Source organism: Chlamydotis macqueenii, chromosome Z (assembly GCF_036417535.1).
Source record: "Chlamydotis macqueenii isolate bChlMac1 chromosome Z, bChlMac1.mat, whole genome shotgun sequence".
Taxonomy (NCBI): domain Eukaryota; kingdom Metazoa; phylum Chordata; class Aves; order Otidiformes; family Otididae; genus Chlamydotis; species Chlamydotis macqueenii.
Window position 1 is genome coordinate 30,450,623 of NC_141593.1, and position 25,087 is coordinate 30,475,709.

A 25,087-nucleotide genomic window follows, 5' to 3' on the forward strand; every position below is an offset into this window, starting at 1 on the left:
AAAAAGAACCTGTATCACGTTTATTCATAGTATATACTTGCAACACAAATAAAAGATGAAAGATTAATAGCAAAGTCCCACAAGGTCTTATTATAGCCTTTAATTTCAGAAAAAAATGTATAGTGCTCACCACTATTCTCACTTAGTTGTGAGAACTAGTCTGTGTGCAAGATCATTCCACATTCAACAATAACCTTCAAATATACGAACAGGCCACTGTCGAAAGGGGGAATAAATTATTTTTTTTCCCTTTTGCTAGAAAAGACAATTGCTATGTACACCAAACTACAGCAAAAAAGTTCAGGTTCCACATGAGAAAAATAAAAATCATGGCAAGGTTCGTAAAACACTGTAGGAGGATGTTCAAGTTTATTGGGGGGGGAGGAGGGGGTGTAACCCCCAGCATCCCTAGGAAAGCATGTGGATCAGATGGTCCACTGAAATCCTTTCCAGCTATATTTACTCGGCATCTATGAAGACAGGTGGGTAGGTAAAACATTTTGATGTCCTGTATTACTAAGTAATTAAAGTCAGAGAAATATACAAAATATGAATGTGAAAGAAGAAGAAAAGAAGCCCGACTAATTATTCTCTTATTGGTACAGTTGACAGTCTCAGATGTTTGTTGTTTCACAAATGTTCCATGCTTTCTGAATCTCATTTCCACTATTGTTCTGTTCTTATTTAGAGATCCTATGGCATGAATTAATGGCCTTACTTAGGACAGGAAGGAAAGCTGCTTAAAAGACTGATATTCTTTGCATACTTTGTAACTACTCTGTTCAGTGGTTATAATAAAAATTATAAAATACTTGGTAAGTGTTTGCTATTTCTTTGAATTACAGTCCATCTTACTTGGCTATACAGCTTGTTCAACAGCCACTAAAGGCATTTCTAAAGCATTTTAAATTCATTTTTTATAGTACCATTCAAATATTTTTAATGGAAATAAAACAGTTCTATTTTTGCTTATTCTCCTTAAAAACAGGTACACAGGTACATAGAAAAAAAAATATAAAGCAAATAAACCACAATATATTGCAAAATAAAATGGAATCAACACAGTAAACATGTACATGCCCAATGTTTAACTGCTGAGAACTCGAATGAAAATTTTGTGACCAGGAGGGGATAAATTATGTGCAGTTTATGATAAAATTTCTATGTGAATCCCTCTAGCCAATTACAGCTCTGCATATGCTCTGCAAAGTGTAAACAGCTCTTGGCACTAGAAGGTCACATTTAAATTCATGCTTTTTTTTTCCTCACATTGTAGTAAATATACAAGCAAATAATTATATTGGTTAATGAACAAATTACAATGTCTTTAAATATTTTTTGAACACAAAAGAAATTTTAAAAAATTAGTTTATATAATAAATGTAATTCTTTTCTGCTGAGGTAAATGTAACCTGAAAGCCAGAGCACGCAACCTGCCCAAATACTAGTAAAAAGTAACACAGAAGATGTCAATATTCAGGTAACTTTTAAATAGTATATCATAGATCATTTGCTCATAAAATGCACATCACAACTGTTTTTTTTATATAAATTAGTCATCTTCCAGGCAGTTGTTTTCTTAATGCAGAAGTCTCTTATTTAACATTGAAAACAGTGAAGAGACAGTGAAAAGTATATACTCGTAGTGTCAGATTTCGTATCCATTCTACAAACCTTCTCCCATTTTCTGAGTTTGTTCTTTATGTTAAAGTACAATCCATATTTGATATTAATTGTTCCTGCCACTAAACGGGAATAATATTTGTTGTCTTATTTCCCTCAAATAACCATTATCCTTTGAACAGATTATCTTCACTGTTTCCTTTACTTCAAGGTTGTGGAGAGAGAGGAAACAGCTTTCTCTAATGCCTTTTCCTAGCTTATTGTTAAGAAAAGAATCAAAAGCAAACAAGTTTTATATTTTCTCTTCAGCAGCAGGAACTACAATGTCCCTTTAATCTCCCTCTGCAACAGCGGTAAGCAATTGTGGCAGCAGAGGTAGTAGCAGCCTTGGTCTGTTTGATGCACACTGTCACAAAAGGAGGTGGCTTGCCTTCTGGAGACAGCAATCACTGCTCAAATATTTAATTTTTCCCCATCTCCTCTATGGAAAAGATAACAGGTCGAACGAAGCACATCAAGGCTCCCCAGCTAGATGTTTGAAAACAACAGTAGCAGTTTTCTCTTTAACAGTGCTATGTATAACCAGTTTGCAAAATAAAAACTTCATGAGACTCCTTCCACTAAATTACCCCCAGCAGTCACAGCTATTTTGCTTAATCACTGATAATAAAGCATACATATTGGGATTGGAAGTGAGGTTGGAATTAATGTTTTTCAGAGGAACAGAACAATGGACCTAATACCTCAAATCTCTGATTGCTGACTTTCTTTCCCTTTTTGTTCCAGACAATTTTAGGCCTTGGATCTCCTGTGGCTTGACAGATGAATGAGGCGACTCCTCCAGAAACCCCTGTCTGGTCAACGGGAGTTCTTGTAAACTTTGGTGGTGCTGAAACAAACAAACAAACAAACAAAGACAGAATTAATCTAAGTGTTAGATACAAAAAATAAGCCATGTCAAAATTTCAAAATGAAAACAGAAGGAAATGTTTTATTTCTCCAGTGACAGTATTCATCTGCAAGCAAAAGCACTAAAAAAAACCCTAAAAGGTCAGGAAGATACTTACAGATTTTACTAGTGAAATTTATATTAAAACAGAAATCTGATAGCATCAGAACATCTAGATCACACATTATATTTTATCACCATTATAAATAAAAAATCTAATTTGTCTTCTGTTACAAAATGAGCTCATCAATCATCTGAAGTAACATCATGATTCATGACTTGATGTTATGATCACAGGATGTCATGAAAACAGGATTCCCACCTTTGAGCCATTAAAATCAGTGACATTTAGGAGAAAGCATTTGTAAGTTTGCAGTGGTGGAGGTAAATTACTATGTATTAAGAGTCCACACAGAAAGGACTATAACGGGAGAGAGATTTATGCTTGGGCACAGTTTCATCTATAGCTCCTGTTCATTCCCAAATTATTCTGCTCTGTCAGAAAGAAGCGAAAAAAAGATCCAATTATTGCAACAACAGGACAGGAGAGAGAAATGGAGACATCATTTTAAAAGTAAGAAAAGACCTTTCAATTAATTACTCTCTTTCCTTCTATTCCTGTTACAACATAATTAAAATGAATTTATCAGCCTTGTAGTGAAACAAAACTTTTGAACTCCCAAGAACACAAAATATGACTTGTAAAGATTTAATACAAAAATCTATGAGACTATGTCTAACCACAATACAGAAATGTTGAAGAGTTCCTGTAAATATTTACATCATTGCCTTTCCTCGTTGAGAAGGTTTTAGAGATCCAGTATACTTTAAGATGATGATGTGAATGATATGAAATGAATACTTAGGGCCAATATATGACAAAAAAATCCAGGTCTTTGCTATAGTCTTTCTCAGTTTTAAGCTGTTACACATATAAGCTCTACAGCAGCTGCTGCAATTCATTTTTGCTCTCGTCTTCAACTTTCAGCAGTCAGCTCCTTTCTGTTCTCAACCTCTTCGCTCCTCTTCACTTTCCTTTCTTATTATCTTAGTTCTGACAGTTATGTACCTGTGCTGTACTAGTTTTCACTTCTAAGTTGCTGCTCTTCACTTCTGATATCTAACCCCTTATTCTGCTAAAGCAGTCTTTCCACAGGCAATACTTCTTGCCAGCATATTTATTTAAATGTCAGAAACCTAGCAGACTACAAGTACACATGTATATAACACTGGAACCAATCCAGAAATAATTTAAAATGCCAAGAAAATATGATGTGACCATTACTATAAAACAAACAAATGCTGTTGGTATGTTGCTCCATTAAAAACAAGAGTATGTAGATTGTCCTAAGTTTGTGAAATGCAATGAGTCTTTTTTACCCCACCTTTTATGTGTAACATACCAGTAACAAAGATAATTTTCAAAAAATGTGGCAAAAATACAATGTTCCTGAAAATCTGTATGCTTTTTTCCTTTAATACAGATGTCAGGCAAAATTCTTATTGCTCAGCTTTTCAGAATTTTCAAGGGTCCTTGAACTACCTACTGTGCTATTTTTGGCTGGTGAACATGTACCTGAAACCAAATGCAACAGCAAACTTGAGCATAGCAAAATAGCATGCCACTGCTGCCATGGGGAACTTACAAAAGAACTTCTCTGAGGTAAAAAAATTGCCAAACCATAGCAAATAAAACACATTTGGAGTGAAGAAACCAAAAATCCTTTCCCAAGTCACAGGCTTTATGTCCGGACCACAAAAAAGAGAGAAATGTATTCTGATGAGAGCATCTGGGTTTTACCAAAACTGCTAGCTTGGAATCCTTTTGTATGCATGTATTAACTCAGCACTACGATATGTAAAGAAACATGACTGAATCTGATATGCTGATATTCTATAGCACAAGTTGTGATTGTGTGCCATCAAGCAAAAAATGACGCACTGTCATTCTCTTTTTATTATTTTTGACATTTCCTGAATTCAGTGTTGAACCTCAAACTGATGAAAGAAAAACACTGCATGGGCAAGTCCATCAGCACAGACTATGTATAGCAGCTCATAGGCAGCTTTTAAACTGTAAATTTATGCCTCACTCATACATTCAGCGACTGCCCAACTGATAATTTCAGCATCAATACAGTAAGTTACTTCCTTAGAGATAAAGTCTGTTTTGGAAAATTTGCCAATTTTGCCATGTATTACAAGCATCAAGGAGGTAAAGCAACTCAATTTAAGAGGCATGCTGTGCATTCAGTCCAAGAACACTTCATTTAACTATCTTGGGACCAGGAGAAATGTAGATTTTTAAACAAACAAAGCAAAAGCAAAGAAAAAAGATAAGCAAAGGCTGTATTGAACTAAGATAAATCAGCTCAGGGAGGAAAAAAAACCACAAACAACAAACAACTAACCAAACAACCAAAAAACCCCACCATATTCTACTATTAAGTTATATGTCACTGCCAGTCACCATGGTATCTATGGTAGGTATCCTTTTACTAATATGCAATACATTGTGTTATTAATAATTTTTAAAAGATACATAAAGGGAAATCCCTTCCCTCCTTATCAGATGCTCAGAGAAAATTCTCCATTAGTGAAGTTCAGGTTAAAACAAGAGAGGTTGCACTAATTTACACTATATGACAATTTACTTTCCTATTGCTGCTAAACACAGAAGAAACAAACAAAATCCCCTTCATCTCCAACACTCTGCAGACTGCAAAGCTGTTGATTAAATAGTGCACATAGCAATATATATGAAACTAAAACTTTACCACCAAACTTAACTGCTATTAGAGGTAAAACCAGTATTCTGACCATTTCTTTATCTAGGACTGGGCCAAAGCTGGTAATGGACTATAACTGCTATGACTCCTTATGAAGATTGCTTACTAGCTTCTGCAGAACTCTATCTATATACTGGAATTGCAGAAATAGGCCTGAATACCTAACGTGGCTTTGGTAGCTAGCTGAAGAAGAACAGTATTTTTCCAGTCCTATGTGAAGTTTTGCTGGACCAACAATTAGCAAAAATGTTGTTTGTTAACCAGTAACACTTGCTATGAAGCCTAAGAGGCAAAAGAGAAGAACAGTATTTCCCTATTTGTAGATATTTTTCTAGAAAAAACAAGGCTTTAAGGTTGTATATACAGCCAGCATTACTGTATGTAAAGATCGATATTATCTACATAAAAAAAAAGCTTCACATTCCAGTAGAGAAAGGAATCATGATGATGATTGTGTTTCATAAACTACCTGAAAAAATAAGGTATGCGGCTGGTAAAAGTTTCCTTTTGCATAAGTAAGTAATACCTTAAGAAAACATTGCCATAACTCTTCTCTAGTGCCTAATCTTGAAAGTAAGACAGTTATCTGAGGTATTATACAATATTAGAGAAGGTACATTGTTGTTAGAACACAGATAATTTTATCTGAAACAGGAAACTTATAGTAGTCCTGTACACTTTAGACATTTTAATGCATACAATGGCTGTTTTCAGCAGTTCACCTTTAAATTCACAAAAGTAAATTTATTTTGACAAATCAGTTAAATTTTTGGGTGCAGGCTCAGCAGCTGCACCAGAAGGATAACAATGTCCGCAATGTTTAATAAATGTTGTAAGAATAAACTCATTTATGGTCAAGACTATGGTGACAGTAGTCAACCAGCCACGGAGAAAAACGTATTATGCAATCTATCTTTTCATTATTCAAGCAACATGTTAATCTCATTACATATAAAGTGACCATCATCAGTGTAAGGCTATGTGAAATTATAACCCAACAGAACCAAAAATGAGAAGTAGTATTTCTTGCCTTTATCTTTGGAGAGGCTGTTAATTAAGGTACAACAAAAATTATCTCCACAATTAATGTTGTCAGTTTCTTGACATTGATTCTGACCTAAGCTGCTAGGCACTCTGATAGCAAACACAATTACACTGCACACACAGTTGTGCTTACTAACATGAAGGCAATTTTGATCGAGAACTGACAACTGTTTTCAATCTCCCTTAACAACAGCAGTGCAGAGTTCAACAAAAACTCTCTCCAGCACACTTCATTAAGCACAGCAACAATCTGTATGGGAATCTTTGAGTGCAATTAAATCTGCCACAAAAATCAGACATAATAGGTTACCAACTATGTTATCACAGCCTTTCAGCACTTTTGGAACTCTGCTTGGTCACATTTCAATAAAGCTGCAATTACAATAACAGAAGTGTAAATAAAATAACAAAAGTAAAACTCACTTAAAATCAGAACCTTGTGTTTCTGGACTCTTGTAGGCATCATCATAATTGTAGCAATGTTGGCTATCAAATGCAAACAACATAAGTTTTGTTTGTTTCAGTTTGTTTATCTACCAGTGCACACTCAGATATTTGTGCTGATACTGAATGTTGATACCTTGTCAAGGAAAAAAAAAATTACAGTACATTTCTGTAAATTGGACTTACAGAGAGTATCACAAGCTTTGTCATCCAAGGCCAACGTACGCACACTCCCCTGCTTGTTATGCATTTCTTGCTGGGACTCTTGAGAAGGTCAAGTGACAACTATTGAACTACTGCAAATTACATTCTAGTATATGAAGGAAAATTGAATTTACTGCCAGCTCATCTTAAATATACTGAGATTAAATTTCTTTGTTTTAATGAGTTTAAAGATGTAGAAGTTAGGCTGCTGCTTCAACAAGTAGTCAAGCTGTCACCCCAGGGCCATAGGAACTTATGAAACAGAGATAGTTTACCACTGTCCAGAAGGAAGCTGTCCTTTTTGGAAGACTGAGGCTCCATAAAATAAAGAATAGCACTAAAATAAGTCACTTACATTTGAATTTTTTCATAGCTTTGCATGAGCATAAGGCTTCCCTGTCTTCTCTTTTGTATTTCCACATTGTCTTTTTTGTAAGTTTAAGTACAATTCTGAAGCAGTGAATGGAATTAACTAATTCACATTCCATCATGTTATGGAATTATCTAAATAGAATCATAGAATCATAGAACAGTTTGAGTTGGAAAGGACCTTTAAAGGTCATATAGTCCAACCCCCCTGCAAGGAGCAAGGACATCTCCAACCAAATCAGGTTACTCAGAGCCCCGTCCAACCTGGCCTTGACTGTTTCCAGGAATGGGGCATCCACCACCTCTCTGGGCAACCTGTTCCAGTGTTTCATCATCCTCACTGTAAAAAATAGTTTCCTTACATCCAGTCTGAATCTACCTCCCTCTATTTTAAAATCATTACCCCTAGTCCTGTCACAACAGGGTCTGCTAAAAAGTTTCTCTGTGTCTTTCTCACAAGCCTCCTTTAGGTACTGGAAGACTGCTATAAGGTCTCCCTGGAGCCTCCTCTTTTCCAGGCTGAACAGCCCCAGCTCTCTCAGCCTGTCCTCATAGGAGAGGTGCTCCAGCCCTCTCATCATCTTCATGGCCCTTCTCTGGACCCTCTCCAACAGGTCCATGTCCTTCTTATGTTGGGGCTTCAGAGCTGGACACAGTACTGCAGGTGGGGTCTCATGAGAGCAGGGTTGAGAGGCAGAATCACCTCCCTTGACCTGCTGACCACGCTTCTTTTGATGCAGCCCAGGATGTGATTTCTGAACTACAAGTACATATTGCTGGCTCATATTGAGCTTCTTGTCTACCAACACTCCCAAGTCCTTCTCCTCAGGGCTGCTCTCAATCCATTCTACATTCAGCCTGTATTTGTGCTTGCTATTGCCCCAGCCCACATGCAGGACCTTGCACTTGGCCTTTAACTTCACGAGGTTTGCATAAGCCCACCTCTCCAGCCTGTCAAGGTCCCTCTTGATGGCATCCCTTCCCTCCAGTGCGTTAGCTGCCCCACAGCTTGGTGTCATCAGCAACCTGCTGAGGGTGCATATTAACCCACTATCTCTGTTGCTGACAAAGATGTTAAACAGCACTGATTCCAGTACTGATCCCTCAGGAATACCACTCATCACCAGTCTCCACTTGGACACTGCGTCATTGACCACAACTCTTACGTGCAGCCATCCAGCCAATTCTTTATCCACTGAGTGGTCCATCAACCAAATCCATGTCTCTCCAGTTTAGAGGCAAGGATGTTGTGCAGGACAGTGTCAAATGATTTGCACAAGTCCTGTAACACCATCATAGAAGGCCACCAGATTGGTCAGGTACGATTTGCCCTTTGTGAAGCCATGTCGGCTGTCATCAACCACCTCCTTGCTCTCCATGAGCCTTAGCATGATTTCCAGGAGAATCTGCTCCATGACCTTGCCAGGCACAGAGGTGAGGCTGATAGGCCTGTAGTTCCCTGGGTCTTCCTTTTTTCCATTTTCAAAAATGGGGGTTATGTTACCTCTTTTCCAGTCAGCAGAAACCTCACACAACTTCTCAAATATGATGGACAGCAGCTTGGAAAATACATCTGCCAATTACCTCAGGACCCAGAGATGCATCTTATCAGGTCCCCTGGACTTGTGCACCTTCAGGTTCCTTAGATGGTTCCAAACCTGCTCATCTCTTAGAGTAGGCAGTTGTTCATTCTCCTAGTGTCTGTTCTTGCCTTCTGTGACTTTGGCGATGTGGCTAGAGCCCTCTCCAGCAAAGACTGACACAAAAAAGGCATTGAGTACTTCAGTCTTCTCCAAATCCCAGGTAACCAGGTCTCCTGTTTCCTCCTGGAGAAGGCCCACATTCTCCCTGGTCTTCCTTTTATCCCCAATATATCTAAAGAAACTTTTCTTGTTGTCCTTGATGTCCCCGGACAGAGTTAATTCTGTCAGGGCTTTAGCCTGCCTTACCTGATCCCTGGCTGCTTGGGCAACTTCTCGTGCTACCTGTCCTTGCTTCCACCCTCTGCAGGCTTCCTTTTTGTTTTTCACTAGGTCCAGGAGCGCCTTGTTCACCATGCAGGCCTCCTGGCATTTTTGCCCGACTTCCTCTTTATTGGGATGCGTTGCTCCTGAGCTTGGAGGAGGTGTTCCTTGAATATCAACCAACTTTCCTGGGCCCCTCTTCCCTTCAGGGCTTTATCCTATAGTATTTTGCCCAGTAAATCCCTGAAGAGGCCAAAGTCTGCTCTCCTGAAGTCCAGAGTAGAGAGCTTGCTGCATGCCCTCCTCACTGCCCTAAGGATCTTGAACTCCATCATCTCATGATCACTGCAGCCAAGGCTGCCCTTGAGGTCCATATTCCCCACCACTCCCTTCTTGTTGGTGAGAACAAGGTCCAGCATAGCAGCTCTCCTCATTGGCTTCTCTATCACTTGCAGGAGGAAGTTATCATTAATGCATTCCCGGAAACTCGTGGGTTGCCTGTGTGGTGTTGTCCTTCCAACAGTTACCGGGATAGGTGAAGTACCCTACAAGGACCAGGGCTTATCATAGAATCATAGAATGGTTAGAGTTGGAAGGGACCTTCAAAGGTCATCTAGTCCAACCCCCCTGCAAGGAACAGGGACATCCCCGACTAGATCAGGTTGCTCAGAGCCTCATCCAGCCTGGCCTTGAATGTTTCCAGGGATGTGGCTTCCACCACCTCTCTGGGAAACCTGTTCCAGTGTTCTACAACCCTCACTGTAAAAAAAAAATTCCTAATATCCAATCTAAATCTACCTCCCTTTATCTTAAAACCATTACCCCTCGTTCTATCACAACAGGCCCTACTGAACAATCTCTCCCCATCTTTTTTGTAGGCCCCCTTGAGGTACTGGAAGACAACTATAAGGTCTCCCCAGAGCCTCCTCTTCTCCAGGCTGAACAGCCCCAACTCTCTCAGCCTGTCCTCACAGGAGAGGTGCTCCAGCCCTCTGATCATCTTAGTGGCCCTCCTCTGGACCTTCTCCAACTGGTCCATGTCCTTCTTGTGTTGGGGGCTCCAGAACTGGACACAGTACTCCAGGTGGGGTCTCACCAGGGCAGGGTAGAGGGGTAGAATCATCTCCCTCGACCTGCTGGCCACGCTTCTCTTGATGCAGCCCAGGATGCGGTTGGCCTTCTGGGCCGCAAGGGTGCATTGCCGGCTCATGTTGAGCTTCTCATACACCAGCACTCCCAAGTCCTTCTCCTCAGGGCTGCTCTCCATCCATTCCCTGCCCAGCCTGTATTTGTGCCTGGGATTGCCATGACCCAGGTGCAGGACCTTGTACTTGGCCTGGTTGAACTTCATGAGGTTGGCACAGGCCCACCTCTCCAGCCTATCAAGGTCCCTCTTGACGGCATCCCTTCCCTCCAGCACATCGACAGCACCCCACAGCTTGGTGTCATCGGCGAACTCTAGCCCACTGTCCATGTCGCCAACAAAGATGTTGAACAGTGCTGGGCCCAACACGGACCCCTGAGGGACGCCACTCGTGACCGGTCTCCACTTGGACATTGAGCTGCTAACCACCACTCTGAGTGCAGCCATCCAGCCAACTCCTTATCCACCGAGTGGTCCGTCCATCAAACCCATGTCTCTCTAGTTTAGAGAGAAGGATGTCATGTGGGACAGTGTCAAAAGCTTTGCACAAGTGCAGGTAGATGATATCCATTGCTCGTCCCTTGTCCACCGATGCCATCACCCCATCATAGAAGGCCACCAAATTGGTCTGGCTTGTGACTGTGAGGCTGCTCCTGTCTGACTACAGAGTGCCTCATCTGCTCCATCCTCATGGTCAGGTTGTCTGCAGCAAAGCCCCACTATAATGTCACCTGTCCCTGCCCTTCCTTTATTCCTGACCCATAACCTCTCTGTCAGCTCCTCATCCATCCCCAGGAGGAGCTCCATGCACTCCAGCTGGTCATTGACATAGAGGGTGACACTCCTTCCTCATCTCCCCTGCCTGGCCTTCCTAAAGAGCCTGTATCCCTTCATTCCAACTCCCCAGTCATAGGAGCCATCCTGTCATGTCTCCGTGATGCCAACAAGGTCGAAGCCCTGCAAGCGTGCACACATCTTTAACTCTTCCTGTTTGTTCATGTGTTAGCACAGAGGCACTTAAACTGAGCCCCCAGTGAAATCAGCTTGCTGGCTGGAGCAGCTGGAATTCCTGAGCTGCACTTTAGGTGCTCTCCTACTTACCTGTGATCCTTCCAGAGGTTCTGCACACCTGCTGGTGGCACCAGCGTCACACTTACAGTAGTAGTTGGATGGATTGTGGTTCCCCTTCCCCCAGACAACACTAGTTTAAAGCCCTCTTTACCAGCTTGGCAAGCTTTTGTCCAAAGATGCTCTTCCCCTTCTCTGTCAGGCAGACCTCATCAGCCCCCAGTAGACGAGGTTTCTCAAAGTCAGTCCCATGGTCTAAGTAGCCAAATCCCTGGCTGTGGCACCGTTCCTGTAACCATTTGTTGATTTGCCACATTCAATTGGCCCTTTCAGGTCCCTTCCCTTTGGCCGGGAGGATTGATGAAAAGAGAATCTGTGCCCCAGTGTCCTTAACCATTGGTCCTAAGCCTCTGTAATCCTTCTTCATACTCCTCAAGCTGCTCCAGGATGTGTCACAGGTGCCCACATGAAATAGCAGCAGAGGATAATAGCCAGTTGGCTGTACAAGCTCTGGTAGTCTCTTGGTGACATCCTTATACAAGTCCCCAGTAAACAGCACACCTCTCTAGAGAGTGCGTCAGGTCAATAAATCGTGCCTTTGGTGACTCTGAAGAGAGTCACCCACTACTACCACCCGTCATGTTTTCTTGCTTACACCGGTCATTATATGGTGAGTAGGTTAGGCTGCCTTGCTCAGCTCCAGTGTCTGTTCTGATGTGCTGGGTCTTTCCTCTTCCGTCTGCAGAGCAATGAAGCCGTTCTGCAAGGGCACCTCAGGTTTCAGGGCAAGTCTCTTCCTCCTGCTGCCCCTTGTCATTGCAAGCTTCCGTTCTTCTGCATTATTGGCCCCCTTCCCTTCTGCAAGTGTCAGTGGGGGAGTTTTGGGCTGTTTGGCAGCGGGTTGTGGTTCTGGTGCAGACTGTGCTTGGAACCAAGTATCCAACTCCTTCTCAGCCTCCCTGACACTACACAGCCTCCTTGCCGCCTCCTGCAGCTCAGGCCCCTGCTGCAGGAACTCCTCCACCTGGGCACACCTTCTGCAGGCAGGGCTGCCACCTGTCCCTGCCGCACGACAAAGGTCCAGGCAGCTCCTGCAGCCTGAGGCCTGCACTGCAGCCTCTCCCTTAGCAGCTCCGTCTGTGTGGAGGCATCGGCCACCGCTGGTGGTGCAGGCCTCCCAGCAAGAGCTGCAGCCTTTGCCCTCAGTGGAGTGCCCACTGTTCTGCCCTAAGGGCTGGGTAGGACAAGTGCCCTCAGCCTGAGCTCAGATGCTGGGTTATGTGCACCCCAGGTCTCCTTCTCGCCCACTGGAATGCCCCTGCTTCCGAGAGGAGGCGCCCTCCCTGCGCGACGGCCATGCCGTGACCCTGGTGGCTGGCGCTCCCTACAGGCTGGCTTTATACATGGTGCCAGGCTGGGCCCTACTTTAATTTTGCTGTTCTATACTCTGTGCTGTGCTTTGAGGACGTGTAATGCTTTTCCTCTGCACTCAATTCAAATGTCTGACAAAATGTTTTTGAAATTAGTAGTTCACCTCCCTTCTTTCCACAGCTACTGAAAGCTATTCTTGTGTAAAGACATGTTTATGGAAATAGCTCCTCTAATTAAGAGATGAACATGAGGATAAGACTTCACCTTCTCAAAGGTAAACTGAGAGTTAATGGGGTGTTTGCAGCCCAAGTACAGCAAGCTCAGCATGCGGACCTACTATGGACAAGACATATAGAGAATGCAGACCTTAATTTATTTCTGTTTCTAGATCCTCTATTTGCGGTGCTGGAAGTTCCTAGTGTACTATAATTCAGCCTATGATTAAACTTTATCATATGCTTGAAATATGGAAGTTTCCAAAATAAGAATAAAAATTTCTAAAATCATATCCTATCATAATGTTTGTCACCATTGATAAAGAGTGTGAATAAAGTAACAAATACCCCAGAAAAAATGAAACATGCCAAGATGCTTCTTTCAAATGCCCCATTTACTTGTAACTATATACATTGTAACATATAGTGATGGTTCAGGAGACTCTTGAAAAAATTATGGTAACTTTTTGGTTGTAAAGACTTTTTTTTTTGTAGCAATAAAAGCTGGAGGATTATGCAGTCACAACTGTTCCTAGGGAACCTTTTCATCTGACACTCAGAACTGCAGGTTGAGCACAGACTAAACAATGTGGTTTGGCTGGTACCCGTGCACTTTGGGATAGCGCACACATCAACACAAGAATCACTGTCACTTAGTGTAGAGCCCCTATGTATTACTGGCCTAGTGACATCAAGTTTCAGTGGCGTGTGTGACTGGACTCATTCCTGGTTATAAATTCTGAAGTAATTCTTCTATGCCAAATTATACACGCAGAAAATTCCTACACAGGGTGGAAAATAAAAAAAAAAAAATAATTAAGAAAAATAGAAATACCCTTTCTTCCCCCTGTATCTCACTTTGCAATATCCACTGCATCCCACTGACTTATCAGGAACTGCTACATATTCTAAGTAAATAGGCCATAAACTGGTTCACAGTCAATAATGGTGAAGGCTCCTGTACTGGTGAAAAATGAACAAATAGGCAAATGTTGCAAATCTGATACTGTACAGATACATTACAAATTACATGAGTTATTATTCTTTTCACAATTCCTCTAGGAGTTAATATACTAAAAAATCGATTATATCTATATATAATATTTAATATAAAAGCTTTTTGTGCTCATTTATTTATTAAAAGGAACTTTCTAAGCACACTCATTTACAGTATTCACTGCTCATTAATCACAATTTGTGGCATCAGTTAGACTGATCATCATTACAAGCAACTGTTTTGCCTTAATTCTAACCTGGACTTACAGTGGATCTGCAAACTGGCTATGTAAGAAAGTTAATTAGCTTTTTATTTCTATAAGGACAAGTGACAATTTGTATTCATGAAATTTGCATAAAGAAATCCCAAGTTACCAATTGGTATGTTCATAAAGGCTCTTGTCTGTCGGTCCCAAGCTGGTGAAACTTTCCTGTTTCTCACCATAAACATCTTAAAACTTCATCATCCTTACATCCTGCAAGAATAATAGCAACCACACAATCTTCACATGCCATCATACTCTGAGCAGCCAAATAGTTTTATTATCTTGTGAATGAAAAGTACCAGTTTTTCATCTTTGAACTAGTAAATGCAATCCAGATACAACTAATTCCAGCTGAAGACCTTGATCCATTTGGTTCACAAAAATCATTTGCAGGTACAAACAAAGGTTTCCCAAAATCATGGGTGAAAGAAACAAAACTATTTCACTTTACAGGCATCACAACATCCTTGTGAAAATCCAGCCCCTACAACAATGCTCATAATATCTTTATAATATAACCAAAACGTTTATCTCCCCACCTTCTTTCTGCTACTTGTATTATTCTAAAAAAAAAAAATTGCTTAGAAGAAACAATTATGTCAAAAAATGTCAGGGTTTTTTGGGGGAGTGGCTGAGTTTTCTTCCAATTTAGCAGTCATCTCCAGTTCCCCAGCCTTCAATCAGCCAGAGCATATCCATCCTACAAATGTAGCAAGCAGCTCAACAAAAAATTGTCACTTCCCGATCTCTCAAGGAAAATATTAAAAGTCAAGCCTATCTTTATGTTTTCAAATTTTCTGCAATGCACAGTGTCAATTTACGAGGCTGACCATTGGGTTTATTCTTCCCCGAAATAGGAAATCAAATGACATACTTACAAGTAAGGCCTTGCAGGTAGAATAGGTAGGTTACATTTTCCAAAAGGTCTAATGTTAAAATAGCACATTCTTAATTTGCACCTCTAGGCTGAGCAAACCTTGGTACCAGCTCATTTCATTGTAGATTATGTATGTTTTTTTAGAGACAGACATTATCTGAGCCCTAGGGACACAGTAGGAATACAAACCAACACAGACAGCAGCAGACATTTATTTGCCAACTAACATCACCACCTCACACTCCCATACTCATTTATAGTTTATAATAACTGAGAGAAAGAGAAAAGCTTTCACAAATATGAAGAACCTATACAAAAGATCTGCGAAAAAGCCTTTTATTAATACTATAGACCAATAAGTTTATAACCTAAGTAGGACAAAGCTGAAGAAATTATTGCTCTGCTTTTTCTATTAAAACTGTTGCAGGCAACCTGATAACAATTTAAGTTGATTTAGTGACAAATTATTAGGACACTTACCGTAAAACTGAGACTAGCCGTTAACTATTGGCTTGGCAGAGCACTATCGCCCTAAGCCTAACAGCAAGCCAGGGCTGACAGGCCTTTGGTCAGCCTCCTCGATAACCAGAACAAAGGAGAGGGCTCCCAAAACCAGATCTACTCCCACTCCCGTCTCCTCTTGCCTTCAACCCCCAAGCTGTATGCACAACTTTACCTGCCCATGCTACACACCCATTACTTTCACTACAAACTTTAAGCTTCTTTTAAATATCACCAGAGCAAATGAGAGTTTTATACATTTGTTTCTAAATCTCCCCTTATTTACTCCAGTATCCATTCAGTTGTTTTTACACAAGAATTCTGGTTTATACTAGTTTAATAAAAGAGAATCGGGATGCTTGGTTCCAGTATTTGATCAGCCTAAGCACTGAAAGATGCAGGCGTAGCATTAAGTATCCACTATGTAGTAAATGTACAGGACAGCAAAAATTCTCTCTCTTTCTCTTTTCCATGCCTATAGGGAGTACAACACTAACTGCACTGCCTTTAATTTATACACCAGCACATGTGTTTAAATGCACAATACAAATCGAAACAGGTACAAGCTTGTGTGTGTACATAGTATTTATCACATACAGTGTATGTAAAATATGGGTAGGGCTTAATCTACCTGAGTTAGAAAGAGGAACTTGCTAGTTAATCCAGTACTAAGCCTTTTTCCAGCAGCAAATGAAAAGTATAAAGCCTCTTGAATCTAAAAGGTTAGTGACGTGCACCACTTCATCCCCCAGGAAAATTACATAACCTTGTCATACTCACTAATTTAATGAAAGAAAATTCCGCTTCAAAGCTCTCTACTGCTTCTTTTTCAAATTTTAATGTCTGCAGACTGCATATGAATTATTTGGTAACTGAGAGCTGACACTCCTTTTCAATGTGCAAAGTAGAAGCAGTGGATCTTAAAATGCCAGGCAAGTTGATCTCTTTCCAGAGGAGTTTTGCTCTAAGGGAAAAGGGCAAATAATAAGATCCTAGAGGTAAGAGTTTCTATTAGTGAGTGAGAGTATCTGGGTTATAACTGGAGAGGTGGCCTTTATTGATGTTTCAGTCTTACTAAAACTCTCAAAATACAGGTATCAAAACTAGAAAGAATAAAACTGGGACACTCTAACAACTCAATGAAGCTTCCAGTCTTCTTTTTTTTTTTTTTTTTAAACCTAAACACAGCAAAACACATACTTGGCCATTGATACACAGGCTAGATTGCTGATTAGCAACTGTGAAAGCAAAATCACCTGTCTAATGGTGACTAACTTACAGAAACCATCAAACTCTACATACTAAATATGGTTGAGTATTAACATTTGACAAGGCACCTTCTCATAATTCCTGTTCAAGCAGAAAAGAAATAAATAAAATTCTACCTCAGAATAGACCACAGGATTCACTTTCGTCTAAGTATCATCTTTCTTTTCCAATACTAGGGGCAAACTGCCTTGTTACCAATACTCCAACTGGTCAGCATATCAAAGGGGAAAAGCATTCCATTACAATCCGCTACTCTGCTCTGTGAGAGCAACCTAAGATCTTAGTCTTTTGTACAACATGTCTATATGGATGAAACACCTTAATGTTATCCACTTACTGTAAAATCATGCCTAGCTCAAGCCAGCTGAAGGTAAAAGCAAGAAAAATTATAAAACTCAAAATACAATGTTATCAAAGTTTATAAGGACATGGGTGATAAGAAAAAAAAAATCAACATAATTCAATCTTTCTATCGCACTAACCAAAACCAAAAGACCTTCCTTTTTCACTTCTGTTTCCAGATCAGGTGAGCAGGCTTAGCTTAGGGACTAAGCCCTTGACCAAATACTAGTCTCCAGTTTTCATACCCAGCAGATGAGCAATATAGCCAATTCGTTTCTTCGGTGTGTGAAGGGCATCTTTAGATGCATCAAACCTGTCTCAAATACAATAACTGATCTTCAACTTAGAGAAAAGGTGGTTTATATCTTCTCCTCTTTTGAAGCATTCTGCACAGCCATATCCTGTCCTGGTAGTAAACAAACAGTTTCATACCTCTTTCTTTGTTGTGCTAAAATATTAAACTGCTGATGGGTAGACTGTTGTTACTTGGGACAAATGTGTGTGTGTGTCTAATAAAATCTTACAGTCCATATGAACATACACAGTTTGGGGTATTAAGGGCTTTAAGATGACTTTCTCCTTGCAAATCAGCATTAGGAGAAAGTATGACTTGACATAAGCATAATTTATTGAGCTAAACTAGTTAATAACAAGACTATTATTAAGCTTGCTACAAAATGTAAAAAATATTAGTTAGTGGAGACTCATAAATCTTTCTTTCCTTCTTACTAGGTCAGAACTACTTCTCCCCAGAACTTGATAAACACCTCTCCCTCTGTTAGTTCTAAAATAATATCTACCATTTGCCTACAACAATTGATTATACGAAACCTAATATTAGATGTCCAGCCACATAGAGAGAATATATGTTTCTCTTAGCAGCAATGATGTGAGGGCTATGCAATGCAGCCCAGCTTCAGCTGTACTAAAATACAAGTTAGTGTGGCCTGTAAGATTATACATTACTTATGCATCAACTAGGTCAGAAAAATGTTTATAGGTACTAAAAAAGATTCAGCAACTAAAGGCCCCAGTGGATCATCCCAGTCCCTTGCCTACAAGTCACTTAAGATTCATCAGTATGGTTAACACATTACAAGTAGCCTGCTCTGGGTTATAGTTACGTAGATCTAAAAGCACTGATTAGAATGTATTTAAATTGGCAGTATATTTTTGATATTGTGTGGTTTTGGTACCAAACAAGTGTCCTACTGTGTATAGCTCCTGCTGTGAATACAAGCTCCTGCAAGTCACATTTTGTTGTCCATAAGGACAATGCACTGCCAATAAGCAAAAAAATACTACTTCTAACGTTCTGTGGTTAAAACTGCAGCTGTTCTAAGAACTTATTTTACAGAAGCTATATTGCTCAAACTCCTATCCAAAAAAGTTATGCCAGCAGAAATTTGAAGTATATTATATATAATGCATTCAAGAACGTAAGAACTAAAACCTCATACAAAGGAATGCACAACAAAGTTGTAATTAGCTCAAAAATTCAGTTCCTGTAAGAGGAAATCTTACACTAGCATTCCCCAGCTTCTTTTGCCATTGAATACAAAGCTCTTCTGTTACTCAGTTGAAGAAGCCAGAAATTATTTTCTTTCATTCATACAGGTTATTTACAGTGTCAAAATCAAAAGCACTGCCAACTGAAATTTTATTAATGTGGTATATACAGATCATGAAAGGCCTCACTTCTGTTTGGTCATCTCCCTTAGAAGGAATTCCCAGCAAATACCACAATTCTGCTTTATCCTCACTTGATAAAATCAACAGTGGCCCAGATATAGAGACTCTTATTCTGTTCTTACTGCTTTCTCATGCACTGTCCTTGTCTTATGCTCTTCTTGCTCAATCCACAGCTGTTCTAAGACCAAGCTAAACAGACCAAACTGGAACTGTTTAGAGTAGTTCAGGTGTGTGGGCCCAAGAGAGTCAGTGAAGGCAATACAAAATCAACAAAGTTAATTCACCTGGGCTTTACATCGTGCCTTATCTGTGGAGTGATTAGATTTTTACAGCTGGGACCAATGACGGTACCGCTGAAATACTGGTGTGCAGAGGTGATCTTAGCAGGGCCTGAAATACATTTTCAAGTTAGTCATTTGACACTAAGTACTTGTGATACATTCTATGATTTCATACATTCTACTGTTTTTAAGGTATACTTCATGTTTTAGAAGACAAAATATAAGCTTGCAAGAGTTGTTTAGGACACAATGAACTGTTCTTTCTTTAAAAAAAAAAGTAATTTACATTTGCCCTATCATAGAGATTTTCACTCTGAAATCTCTGTCATAAATGTAAAACACAATTCATACCCATCTCTAAAATAAAAGTAAAAATCACTGAAATACAACTACCAATAAGGATTGCACTCTCCATTTTTCTTTCACAGGCAAATACATACTTTCCAGTTATTATAAAAACAAAAAGTAGTACGGTTCATGGTTCCCTTCTCAGTTCATATCTAAGTAGTAAGAAGATTCAGGAAACTACTTCAATGAAGTTTGGTCTCAAGAGATAAAATTGGAAGCAAAAAGCATTTAAAGTGACAGTTGGCTACTGGACAGAAGAGAAGGCCAAGAGCCAAAACTTTGTAATTCTAATCCCATCTCTGCTAATTGCTTGTTGTTTAGCTTCAGGCAAATTACTTAACTTCCATGTCTCAATTTCCTTACTTCCAGGATTGCGCTACTTGTATGTATTGCAAAACATAGGGAGCAGCATTATAGTGGTTACTGTTACTACATTTACAAAATTTGTGTAGATATTTGTGCTCATGCATTGAATAAGAGGGCTGAAAAATATTCCAGTTTAAATCCTATATATTTATAACAAGGATGATACTTCTATTACGGCGAAGGAAAGAAAAACAAACAAACTACACTCAGATCTCTAGAATGTCAGGGAAAACTGGTAGCTATTTGGTGAAGTTATTAGTCTTTGAAAATTGCAGTATATATCCCTCTCCATATCAGTATTGCAAAATGTTGGTTTAATTAACACTCTTTTCTCTAAGGAAATCAGCTTACACTGCATAACTGTACTGAATAAGAACTGCTCATTTTGACACTGAGAGGTATGTACTGAAAGCTGTTATCATCTATGAGATTATAAATTATTTCTGCAAAATATATTGCCCTGCATCATAATTCAAATTCAAAGGTGTATAATTAATATTGTCTGTGCCCATTTAAATAATAGAATTGAATGTTTTAATTATGCAACCATGTTAATTATAATATTCACTTAAAATATTCATATACCACTAAAAATGTATAGATATGTTTACATATAAGTGATATGCATGTTCAGAAATTAGCATTAGGAAAATTGTATTTTACACATCAGGCTTCAAGGATCTCTTGAAAGTATACTTTAAAATGGCTGAATATTTCCTGAAGATAATTGAGAACCTGGGTTTGCTGTCTGTGAATTCAAAATTCTATATGTCTGAATGTCAACAGCATATTCAAAATGTAGAAAAATGTCTAGTCATCGATCATTGCATCACCAAAGCTACAATCAGCTTATGTGAATGGTACAAAAGTAAAATAAAATTTGCATTGTTGCAAAACTTCTTGATTTCCCTCTGATTTTTCCTTCTGGACATAAGAAGACAACCAGAAAATAATTTCTTACAACAAGACTGAAACCATTTGCACAAATTCATATGAGATTAGACTACCGAAGTTGGAGATGTAAAGAATATAGCAGGTCACCAAAAAAAAAAAAAACATAATAGCTAGCCTCAAATACCCAAACACGAGAGGAGTTGGGCTACGGAAAGACAGGAGTAAGAAACAGGCTGACAACATAGCGTATTTCATGCAAAAAAAAAAAAAATGCTGAAAAGCAAAAGAGAAGCAGAAATTGCTGGTCAAACAATGCAGAGGGATAATCCAAACCAAGATGAATTTCTTGTCTATTTAAGTAAAAATTTAAGTTAAAATAAGATCTTTACATATGAACGTATAGCCAGTCAGTCATGTAAGTATATTAAAAATGAAAAATGTTTGAAAGCTTTGGCTTTAGTATGTATAAAAGTTGCTTGCTCCCAACGCTTGTCTGGAAAGTTGTGATTTACTCTTTGTGTTCCTTAACATGCAACGCATCATATATAATAATAGCAAAACCTCTTGAATGAATTACTGTATTGTTCATAAATCACAAGAATCAATTACTATGTCTATTATTCCTTCACTGAATGCCGTCAGAGAAGCAGCTTCTGGAGGTTCAATAGTTCTGCATATCACTGTGTCAAAAGCTGGCACACACAATTGGGAAAAAATTCTGATTAGAGTTAGCAATAAATATTTAGAAGTTATACTTTAATGTTTTCACTTCTAATACCAAAGCTCTTTCTCAAAGTAGACAGCTTTCAAAAAAAAAATCAGAAAAATTAGAATCTTTGAAGTTTTTTATTTCATTTTTCTTAGCAGTGCTCTTCACTGTAATAATACAATATAATGCAATATAGGGTATCAAAGCAAAATGGAAGTGGGGAGAAGAATCCAGATAAAATTATTACTGACAGAGATGGAAATCAGCAAAGAAAAGCCTACTGGAGAACCAGATTTATTTTTTGTGTGTGTGCGTTTGGTCTTAACCCCAGCAACACAGTTAATGATGAAGAATACAAGGTTTAAATTTTTTTCTGTGCTTTCTCTCTCCTCAATAGACAGTAGTATGGTACATTCATATGTACATGCTGACCTTTTGTATCTAGTTGTAGCATAACATCAGCAGATACGACAGGTCTTTTGCTGTGCTTATTTAATGAGCTCTACAGTGGTATATATAATACATCTGCTGGGCAGAGTTAAAAGAAGTATAGTTCTCACTGTTACAGGTACAGGAGCCTCCACTGGCCAGGGAACTCCAACCTGTTGATGTTCTACTCGATATCAGAAGTTAGAAACATTGTGAACTAATCTCATGTTTTCTGTTTATTTTGAAAGTTCTGAAAACTTATTGGTGTACCGGCTTCTCTGCTGTTATCCCCTGCTAATAAGATAAGAGCAGCAGGATATTCGCAACTGTCTCTTCCTATAGTCAGAGCTATGTGCCAGTATATGTAGATGCTAAGAAGGAAGAAACAAATACAGTGTATACAGGACCAGTTTGTTCTTAAATTATTTGATGTTATAAATATAACATCAGAAGGAAGAAATATAAGGCAAAACAAAAAGTAGCTTAATTTTTAAAAGAAACACTTCACTTTCCATAATTAGGGATTGTTGTTATTTCAAGGAAATTATAATTACTTGACAATAAGCTTAGAAACTACTAGTCATTTAAAAAAAAAAGTCAACTTATAATGCTTGACTATCTGACTTACCACAGCAAATGAAATGCAAACTAAAGAATGTTTTTACTTCTGAGTGCATAAGGCTAACCTACATGTGTGCGTATTTACAGCACAGAAAAAAAAATCTCAACACTTCAAATAGCATCCCTCATCTTTGAGTTTACCCATGTTACAGTTACTCCTGTATTACAGTTACATAGACATGTTCTACTCAGTTTTAATTTAGGTAAGACAGCACAGTTAACCATTGGCCATAGATCCCTTAAGCAAGTACCAAAGTAACTACATGGACCTAGCAGAGGGATCGGGACTCACACAGGCAATCGAGCTACCTTATCTGTTTAATACATTTATACAGTCACAATTAAAAACAGCCGCTTCAAAACTGACAAACGTATTGACACACGCAAAGTTTTCACCTTCCTCATAGTCTCTCACAAAAAAAAAACCTCTGTACCAATCCATACTGTATTACACACACTTTCGATTTCCCTTGATTCTGCAATCCTTTACAAAGATGTTTTTTTGCCTTATCACTACCAAAATGAGATTTTGTGTGTATGTGTAAATCTTTCTATTGGTAACCTCCAAGTTTAAACTTCCTGTAACACTTCAATGTCAAATTTCTTTCACAATCCAGCAGCATGTTTTTGCTTTACACTATGTGTAACTGAATTCTTTATCCAGTTCCCATCTTGAGCCTCCCCTGTTCTCCCAGACCTGAGAATCTAAGTCCTTTCTGATGGAAGTCAGGACTTACTTCTTAAGCTTTCTGATCATGTTCCAGTGAACGTTTCCACTATGGCCTCAATTTCTTTCTTATCTTGTTTACAGGTGATTCCTCTGCACCACAGCAAAGAAGTATGAAATTAGTCCAAGGACTAATTATACTGTTAAAAGGTAGGATAGCTATGACCAAGTAATTTTAATTGCCAAACATTGCAAATAAAATAAATACTGAATCTTGCATTATGAAGCCAGAGTTAACTGTCTCCGTCATTGTTATTTGAAAACATTCACGCTCTTCCCCACATGCTTCACTGTGACCTTTCAGGACTGACTAAATTAACCTCTTTTCTAAAAGAAATGGAAAGGTAATGGAAGTCATGCAGGTGTGCAGTTTCGTGTGAATGAACAATGAAGAACAGACAAAAAATTCATACAGTTACCCACAATGTCCAGACATTTACCTCTAGGAGCAGCTATCTTTCTCCCAAGATCAGATGAACACGTAAAAAGAACATGACAGAACTGAGTGCTTAAGTGACCGATACAAAAAACTTGACACACAGAGTAGTGAAAGAAATGCAATCCTGGATATTTCATGCAGATGATTAAACGTGTTATGGATTTGTCTTTCTGTTTTTAACTGCTTTTCTAAGAGTGAAGCAGATTCTTGCAACACTATGGGCTGTAGATTAAGATACAAATTTTGCTGTAGACCCCTGCAAGTGAAATCCTGGTGCCACAGAAATCAGTGGTGTTCCTAAATCGGGCCCGCCTTTTGCCCATATTGCTAGATTTTCTATGACTGTGAATTACTCCAGTACTAGTACTGCTTTTGAGGACAAATACCTATAGAACTTTCTAAAGATTTCCACAATTATGCTCACAAAATGAAGACTGTGCAAGATCCAGCACAGTGAACACTAATGTACATTTACATTTACACCATTTTACAAGTAGAGATTTTGGAAGAATTCTTTTTTTTTTTAAACTGCCATATTCCTATAAAACCTGATTGGAGAGGTAACTAGATTTCTCGTGCAACTAAATTTCTGTAAAAGATCATTCCTGTTAGGCAATCTTTGAAGACTGGACTGTTTTGAAAATAATTTTATTCCATTTTGTTAGAAAATCACCTTCTTCATCAGGTGATAGTTAAGAGGTTGTACACATTTGATATGTCTCTAATTATCCAAAATATCTTCCCTCTCTTGAAAATGAGAAAATCTGCATAGTATGTACAGTTTTCCTAAATGAGCTCACTAATTTCTTCACTATTGTAAGCAGATAAAAACTCAGTAATTTCAGTGACAGTGCTCAAATTTACAGAAATTGAAGATTTGGCCCATTATTTTCAGATTTAGATTGAGCAGCAAGCAGCACACATTTACAGCACTGTGATCAGGTATTAATTACATAGCTTCAAACAACAACAGGCATTTGTAAGTTTACTTCATTATGCACTAAATTAGCCCTGACTGCACGGAAGCTGAACGAATAGCTCTAATCTGGTACTATTCATATCTTTGCTCCAATAAACTCTTACTGTGCCAAGGAACTGCAACCAAAGTCGTATTAGTTAGCTGGTAGTTACCATCAGACACACACA

At 38.9% G+C, this 25,087-nt stretch overlaps 1 protein-coding gene across 1 annotated transcript in view; it reads right to left on the minus strand.

The window, feature by feature from the left end:
• PTPRD (protein tyrosine phosphatase receptor type D) overlaps window positions 1-25,087 on the minus strand; it is a 371,958-nt gene that overhangs the window by 226,493 nt on the left and 120,378 nt on the right. Inside the window, exon 3 of the mRNA XM_086770018.1 lies at window positions 2,367-2,512. Within this exon, the coding sequence (XP_086626144.1) occupies window positions 2,367-2,512 (146 nt within the window). The remainder of the gene's footprint in view (window positions 1-2,366; window positions 2,513-25,087) is intronic.